We start from the raw sequence: 9,059 nt of genomic DNA, 5'->3' as shown, positions 1-9,059 counted from the left end.
ATGTAAAGGAAAGATTGGGTACACTATGAAACACAAATAAGGTGAAGACAGAAGAACACATTGTGCTCAACAGCCTAAATTATACTCATTTCAGGAGTGATTTCTCTGGGTTGCTCCATACTGTGAATTTCAAGTAAGTTCTTGCAACAGATTACTGTAGGGCATTGACATCGATGGCATATCTATCACAAATAGTCACAAAACATATCGAAAATTTTGGTCTCCTGGTATATAAGCTATGTGTAGGTAATTTTTCCCACCAGTAACCTACTACAAAAATAAAGGATTATCCTTTGAATCATGTTAAGTACTTATTTGGTGTATACCTCAAGTTTACCAAATGAGTAATTCAGCGTCTGGTATATATTTTTCGAGTTTCTATACTAGTTATATAAAATCCCATAAAAGGTAGATCATCTAATTCACCTTGTTGATAAGACTTATAAAAAACATACAGAAAACATTTGACTGCTGAACTACTATGTAGCCTTTTTAATAACAATAAGAATAAAAATAGAACTGAATAACAGCTTTTACACGTCTTAATATAATGGTATGATTATAGCTTTACTTTTATCATACTTTTAAGTGAATCTCATGCAATTGTATCAACTCTGAATAATGGTTTTCAATTTTTTGATTACTTTTCGATTCAAATGCTTTCAATTCCAGCAACTCTTGCTCCATGGATTGCACCTGCATAAAGTTACACCAAGTGTTGAAGGTTAATTGACAGACTTAGTTCCAGAATAACAAACAATAATCATCATTGTATTACTTTTCTGGAAAATCTGTGCAATCTTTCTGCCATTGTTGTCTCGAAGTCATGCAATCTGGATTCTGTAGACTCTAAACACTTCATTAACCTAGCATTTTTTTCTGCCTAAAAATAAGAATGATATAAACATTGTAGCTCGGGCGATATAACCATCAACTTTTACAGTAAAGCAGTCAAAATCCATGGTCACCTCCTTAGAAATGCACTTTGAATACTTCTTCTCTACAACCTTTGCATCATCTCTAAGTCTCCTTAAATTGTTTTCATATTGATTCTGTACGTTATCATCATCAACTATAATTTTTCTGATGTCAAATGTGAGCTCCTGCATCTCAACAAAAATTTATATTAGAAACCAAATTATTAAAAACAGTCTCCAAGATATTGCAAAGCCACTATAAACCAGACAACAGAGTTTAGTAGTACGAAAAATGTGTAGAAATGAAATTACTGGATCGTTGAATGCCTTCCTAGTAATAGTTTCATATAAGGATTATTGTTAACACTTTAAAAGTTAAGCCAAAATACCTCTATCCTTCTAATTTTATCATCAAGAGATGATTTCATGGCTTTCTCCTAGTGAAAATCATAGGAAATATAAGAAGAAAACATTTGTCAGTTAAATTTCTCTTAACATCAAGAAAAAATTTCATGGCATTCCCCTAGAGATAAACATTGGAAGCAAAACAACCTTGTTAAATACAAGATTCCATCATATCAAGGAACCTTACCATAAAATACTGGCAGTTAAAAAAATCCATTACATCAAGAACCCTTAACATACATTAGTGACATTTTTTCCTGAATTTATATCACAATTTTTCAGTTATATAACAGTACTGGAAGTTTTCAAAACAATGTTCAAATTGGATAGATTTCTACGTAATGCTTCACTACAAGCTTCACTACATAATCAAATATTCAATAACAGCCATCGACCATCCCGTATCTATTTTATTACAACTCTAAACCATCTTCTCTTGATCAGCATTATGTGATTCAGAGCTATTATAATATTTCAGTTATATAACAGTACTGGAAGTTTTTCAAAACAATGTTCAAATTGGATAGATTTCTACGTAATGCTTCACTACAAGCTTCACTACATAATCAAATATTCAATGATAGCCATCGACCATCCTGGATTTATTTTATTACAACTCTAAACCAGCTTATCTCTTGATCAGCATTATGTGATTCAGAGCTATTATAATCAAGGCACAAGGCAGATGAACTAGTAGGGGAACATTTGTATGCACATGACTCTCGGCCTTTATAAATGTATATATTCAGCAGGGAAGCTAGTGATCGTCTTTATCTAATTGAACAGAGCTCCACAACAACAGAATTACCATAATCACTAATTGGATCTACTTGAATTTACTCTAGGATCTAAGATATTCATGAGGTATACATGAACACAACACATTATGCTGAGTAAATCTTTTAGAAAAGAAAAATAAGACATTGTAACATGTTAATCAATATCCTATAACACAAAGATCAAGAGTTGATCCTGATCACAGGAAATGAAAATTAATTCTCTTTAGATATCTTCACCATGGTTGATCCAATTTGGAGAGTCCAGTGAAGTGAGGAAGATATGATTTCAAGGATCTGACTATGATGTGAGCATTTGGGCAATGATTCAGGGGGTTCATAGATCGTGTGCATGACATAAAGCAATGACTCTATCTACAGAAACTGTTCAGAACCATGGCTAACATCTGTACGGTTTATCTGCCTTAGTAAAAGTGCTAATGTTTGCACAGAAAAGTTTCTCAGGGTTCTCAACACCAGTGGATTTGTAAGCATCCTCTTATTTCTAAAAAGAGTCATCTCTATATCTGTAATAGAATAGTCCTAGACATTGTTCTCGCTAGAAGGATAATGGTACCTTTCAAATCATAATAAATTGACCAGTGATAGACAACATTCCAACTAATGGCAACGCTGACAGATGCAATGTTTTGCGCGCAATTGACCAAATTATAGAGATGTCATGAAGTCAAAGCCAATGGAAGCATCTTCTGTTCATAAACACGAAGAGATGATTATGAAAAACCTATGTCTTCTCTATATAGAACCTCTTGTTCTCTACATTGATCTACATAGAGGGTTGCAGGGATGTCTGGAAATGCATAAAATCTTTCATCATTGAGAAAAGTAACTATGAATAAGAATACAAGAAGAGTTATTTGCCCCAGAAAGAATACGTACTCTTAAGACAATTTTGATTGGATTATTAACTAAAAGGCAGAAGCTGTGATATCACTTATATTCATTTGCCATATGTGAGGACATAAAACATGCTCTCAAGCTTTGTTTATAAGAGACACTCTTTCTAAGATTAAATAAACTATTGCCTTCAATCTCTATCTTCAGTTATTGAAAAAAACTCACTATATAGAAGAACTTACAAATTGCATGTAATTAGTCTCCATATTATGTAGCTTTATCTCAACTGCATCAAATTTGCACTGTACAAAAAAACAAGACTTTGAATCTTCCATATATGAAAGGAAACATTTCGAAGCTCTAGGAAATCTCTTCCTAATAATTATTAATGAACATTCAAACCATGTTTATCTAATTTATAAACTCATTTGTATCATCAGCTTATGCTACTAGTAAGCAAACCTGATATAATGCAAGCTGTTTTTCTAAGTTCTGCACATGCTCTTCCTCAAACTTTTTCAATTGACGAACTTGTTTCTCTTTCTCCAAGACTTCACACTTCATTTCTGAAACAAGTGCACGTTCTTTAGAAGGAGCATACAAAGACATTATATGCAGTGATCAGCCAACTAATATAATGCTTGTCTTCCACATTCACTCCATTTGGTAAGCTTTAAACTATTTATGGTTTACAGAGTCAGCATGATTGATCATTACCTAGACAAGATATATGACTTCACTCTAGGATGAGTTCAGCAAACAACTCAAAGAAACAGATAGCACGCACAGGGTCAAGCTAAGTTCAGGTGAGGCTTCACCATCCTCAATAAAATAACAACTTTTTGAGCCATTATTGAAGGGATTAAATGAAATAATAAAAGGATGTATTGTTGCTTTTTGGCTTCACAAAACCCTTTGACAAAAATACCAGATTTAGGCTGGAGAAGGCCATTTGGGTCCCTCCTAAAATGTAATAGGAATTAAATGCACTATGAGTCTTTATCATGCCAAGCCTGTCATCCAAAGGACCCTCAAATGTAGTGGCTTCTACTATTGTGTAGAAAAAAGGGAAAACAGAAACCCCTAGCATAAATTGACAGTAGCAATGATGTGATAAACAGAGCAGTTCATGACAGAAGCCTGAATTCTAGGTATCACCATCCAAATATTCAGTTTTCAAAAATAAATGTGTACAAAATGATTAACAAAATATTTTTCCCCTTTTAGCTAGTTCAAATGATTGATCTTCTTAATAAACATGATAAACAATGGGAATGTATGAATTTCACCTTCTTTCCTCAATTCAAATGATTGCGCTTGTTTCTTGAATTTTGCATCATTTTCTACCTGCAATTTTTCCAACTGAAAACCCCTCCCCCAGATTTTATGGAACAAATAATCAAGTTAGATATACCACTTTGTAATAACCAAACAAAATAAGTAGAGAGACACTTAATAACAGCATGATGCAGCATTAGATGTATATTAGCAAAAAGAGAAGGAATAGTTATACTAGCAGTCCAACAAACCCCACCAAAAACTTTTAAATCCGTCAATGTTCTGTCCATGTCAAGTACATCCATCTCACGTCACTGATGCTATGTTGCTGCTTGAAAGAGCTCTATTAAGAGTTCTACAACTTGCATATAATTCATTTTATTGTAGATTTCTCAACAGGATAAATCAGATGTTCATGGAAAGGCAATGACAACATCAGAACCATATAGAGGCATGGATCTATTGGTTTCTTTTTGAAGCATCTATAATATCTTTAAATAGCAGACCTATCTTTTGCAATTATTGGGTACATCATGGCATTAGGCTTGTTGCATAAAAGCTGCATTTTAAAGAAATCCAAAAGAGCATTTAATCAGGCAATTTGGCTGAGTATTGCAATTATCCATGTCATGATTCAACTGGATTTTTCTTGAGATTTCACAGGTTCATTTTATGACCAAGGAGGGACGTGTCCCCAATATTCACCACAAGAAGAGAAAGAAAGAAAGATATATTAACATCTTTTAAAAGGAGAAAAGGACGTAGAAGGACAAACAAGAGGTTACATCTTAAATTGTCCCATCTTTGAGAACAACAAACCAAAATAAATATAACTAATTAATAGAACTGCCTAAGGTCCCAGAGAATCGCATAGCTAAAAACTTAACATTCTGAGCTTATATGGATTGAAACTTCTGCCTTCGAGTAATCTCCAACATGGGCCAATCCGAGATGGAGCAATCTCCGAAGCAAGGGAACCTTCAGTGTCAAGTGATAATGACCTTTATTTGGCAGTGAGAAAGGTGATGGGTTCATGGTCGAGGTGGACATGGCCTACATGCACCAAAATGCCAATAAAGTGGATTACTAGAAAGGAAATTCACTTTTGCTTTCTTACAGAGAGCTTCAGAGATAAAGACTGTGGTCTAGACAGACACAACAATGCCAAGAAAATAAATTACTAGAAAGTAACAAGATGCATGGGAGGGACCACAACATTTAGATTTAGCAGTATGGGTAGACCAGATGACACAAAAATGCAAAGAGACGAGGTATTGTTTTTATGAATGCATGTTAAGCAATTTAGAGAAGAGAACTTTAGAGAAAAGTTCATGCTCTACATGGAGGCATACCAATACTGAGAAGGTAGACTATTAATAGGATACATATAAGGAACCTGAGGATTCAGAAATGGTAGTAGGGTTGGAGGCAGTCAACACAAGAATGCAAAGAGATGAGGGATCATTTTTTATAGATGCATGTCAGGCAATCAAATGGCAGAGACATGGACATTGCGATCATTTTTTATAGATGCATGACAGGCAATCAAATGGCAGAAACATGGACATTGCACCTAGATCACTCCTTTATAACTTTCACATGACATCGTCAAATACATCCATTATACCTAGACATAAATATGTCAAAATGAATGAGGTCATGTTGCCAGTCACTGGCAACTTCTATACTAAAAAAGTGATCAACAGACCTCCTTTGAAGGTAATGAACCCAATATTCCAAGAAATAGAGCTGCAGGCTTCCCAGATATAATGCTTTGTATGATTAATGATGAATGCATATTATCCCTTGGAGATGCAGATGGACTAGCTATTTACAACGTTCTTGTGTATTGACCTGCAGGAACACCATTCATCAGATTCCAAGTCAACAAGCGAGGAGCTATGATGGTGACCTGTCTTTGCTGACATAAGACATCCAGGATATCACCTTACTCCGGACAGAGCATGTCTCACCTACATCATGTTGAATCACCTACAAATCTGAACCGATCCTTGCTTCCCACAATACCACCTGATCTATAAGGTGCACAAATTTATTTACTAGAAGTTCCTCACCATGATATAACCCTAGAACTATATTTCCCATTGCATTCACTAACTTCTCAAATAGATTTGCACTGTCTTACAATAGTCTAAGTTCAACCTCCCATCATGCTCATTATGAACTTTTTCTGCAAAGAGAGCTGGATATTCAGCATACTAAGTTTCTAGACAAATATTTTCCATCATTAAGGTAAAGGAGTTTTTTGAGTTATTAATCCTTGTTAGAAATATTGAGAATTGATTAGATATACATATAGAGTTACAATCACAGAGATGGATATATGAAAGCAAACTTTCTATTACTTATGAGAATAACTCACAATGGTAGTTCACCCATGCACTCACACCTTAGAGCTTAGTTGGGATCTGGACCAGCTCACCAAAAAATTAGTGGGAACCAATAAAAGTCACAACCACTATTGTAAGAGAGTGGATTATATTCTCCGTTTGGTCTGAGTGTAACTTTAAATGTGTAGTCAGTTGATAGTAGTGGAGATATTCCTTTTTTGTCAACTGACTTGTCATTTAATATGACCCAACTCCCAACTGACTTGTCACTTAATATGACCCAACTGGCTTCTAGTGCCAGATAGTACTTATCGTAAAGTCAATGGCATATACTTCAAGACTAAGTACATCATAACTTGCCCACCAAATATTCTTGTAGTTGACTTAATTAGTCAATCCTATTAGCCTACTTCGCTCTTTCCTAAATACATTGTGTCCTACTCATCCATGGTTTCCTAGATTGATACCTTATCGACCCATATGGTCGGGTTGCACAATAGCTACTCCTCATTTGGGGCGCTATCACAAAATGTGCACTCTAAGAGTACTTCTGGGGATAAATTGACAGCTTGGGGTTGATCATTCATTATATCAAAAAATCCTCACTATCTAAGAAACCCTCAAAACTTACAGTCAGCAAATCCTTTCAATCCAGAAAAGCATATTTTTTAGTTTACCTCCAGTACCCTGAGCTGAACCAAACAGAGAAATGTTCTTCTATTCATGAATAATGGTGTTTCCTAAAGAAACTATTGAGCAAACAATCAAGAAATTGGAAATTTTAGAAAGGTCAGTTTGGAACATAACACACCTCTAGCTGTAGGCACTGTATCTGTTGCAGCATTGACTTTTGACAATTTGTTAGTTCTTCTTTTTCCTATAGAACAAATTAATGAGTTCTTACAATTTCTTCTTCATTTTGGAAAGGATGATAAATTATACCTAGGAAGTTCGAGCCCCAGTTTTACTGTTTCTTTAAAGATTTTGCTTTGGAGCTTAAAAGAACATTAAAATGTCACCAATTTGCTACCTTCAAATAATTTGTCTCAGATTTAGACATAGAATTTCTTAGATCTTCCAATGCTGAATCTTTTTCTTTCAAAGAGACCTGGTTAAATAAAAATTGGTTTCTTATCATAATGTGCTACATGGATTACTCATGATATCATTCAACCTCCAAAAATTGTCCGGCTTTCATACATACACATTTTTAAATAGGATCTATAATCATAATGATATACCTCAATCATCTCGAATAAAGACTCATACTGCTCTAGTTCTACATCCCGGTCATCAAGAAGTGCAAGGTTGTACTGCAGTAGGTTTGGCTTCATTTTAGAGAGCAATATAGCATTCATCTCAACAACGATTTCATAAACTGAACAACTACTCCCTTGAGATTTTATAAATGCGTATGAATCAAAACTGTCTTAATTATATGAAAAGAAAAAGATATTTCAAACATTCCATGATCACACTATGCCTAGACAATGAGGTTGCATAAAAACATGAGATGAGACATAAAACAGTAAATAGAAATGAACATTGTACTAATCTTAAAAGACAGTGTCCCCAGCTATGAGCTTCTTGCAAGAGGGTGAGAAGACTTGTGAATGGGCTGCAGTAACAAGCACAAATGCGCATTAATAGGGAAGTTTTAGACGGATGAAAGCTGAATGAGATAGTGAGGAGGGGGCTATTTATAGGTCACAACTTTGCTGGTTGTAATTTCCCCAAATGGGAGGTAGTTAGGCACGTATAGAAATGATTGACCCACATGGATCAGAAACCATACACCCAAAGGAAGCTCTAATGTAAACTATCTCCTTTCATAGACAAAATAATTTTCCAAGAAAGTTGAAACCCTACATCCTATACAAGACAAGAATCAAGAACAGCCATATTGTTCGATTTGAGTCTTGTACGTCCATAATATGTGCATTGAAGACTCAAATGTAATTCATAGTGCAGAAGAGTAGTTGACTATGTAGCACCAAGATAATGTTAAGTAGAAACAATGTTCAAAGTGACAGAAAAACATTCAATCGTTTGTAGACAATGCAAAAGAGTAATGTCAAACAAGAATCCAGAGAAAACAGTTTCATTAAATAAAATTTATACCTTGAAATCTTCCTGTAATTGAACATATAAGTTTTCTAATGCAAGAAACTCTTTCTTCTGTCCCAAAATCTGGAAAACATTTCAATAAGAGTATCTAACAAGTCAAGTTTTCGCTCTTCAGCGTTTCAGAATTATTGATCATGTATAAGAATCACTCTTCAGAATTTCAGAATGAGAGATTTCATGTAAACGTATGGATTCTTATATGTACAGATATTTCACAATGCTAGTAAAACTTTGATAAATATTGTTAATGGATAAATATTCCTTCTTTTATATATATCTTCCATAAAACCAGTCTAATAGCTACCTTCAACTTTAACAGACAGAAAATAGTGACCCTTAACCAAAAA

The 9,059-nt window shown here is 34.5% G+C and overlaps 1 protein-coding gene across 1 annotated transcript; it reads right to left on the bottom strand.

The window, feature by feature from the left end:
- Window positions 1-516: 516 nt before the first annotated feature.
- Window positions 517-8,775, bottom strand: LOC147847304 (uncharacterized; the record flags this gene model as incomplete). The annotated part of the gene is made up of 11 exons (XM_087339336.1): window positions 517-696; window positions 779-883; window positions 969-1,103; window positions 1,307-1,354; window positions 3,199-3,258; window positions 3,419-3,522; window positions 4,246-4,318; window positions 7,397-7,462; window positions 7,616-7,693; window positions 7,827-7,898; window positions 8,707-8,775. Coding segments are annotated over 11 exons (930 nt in total), but the record flags the coding sequence as incomplete, so codon positions are not given.
- Between the last annotated feature and the right edge of the window lie 284 nt (window positions 8,776-9,059).

Source organism: Azolla caroliniana, unplaced genomic scaffold (assembly GCF_043228905.1).
Source record: "Azolla caroliniana isolate FFs.n. ecotype wild unplaced genomic scaffold, voAzoCaro1.0.p SCAF_1212, whole genome shotgun sequence".
Taxonomy (NCBI): Eukaryota; Viridiplantae; Streptophyta; class Polypodiopsida; order Salviniales; family Salviniaceae; genus Azolla; species Azolla caroliniana.
This window is presented reverse-complemented; position numbering and strand designations above follow the sequence as displayed.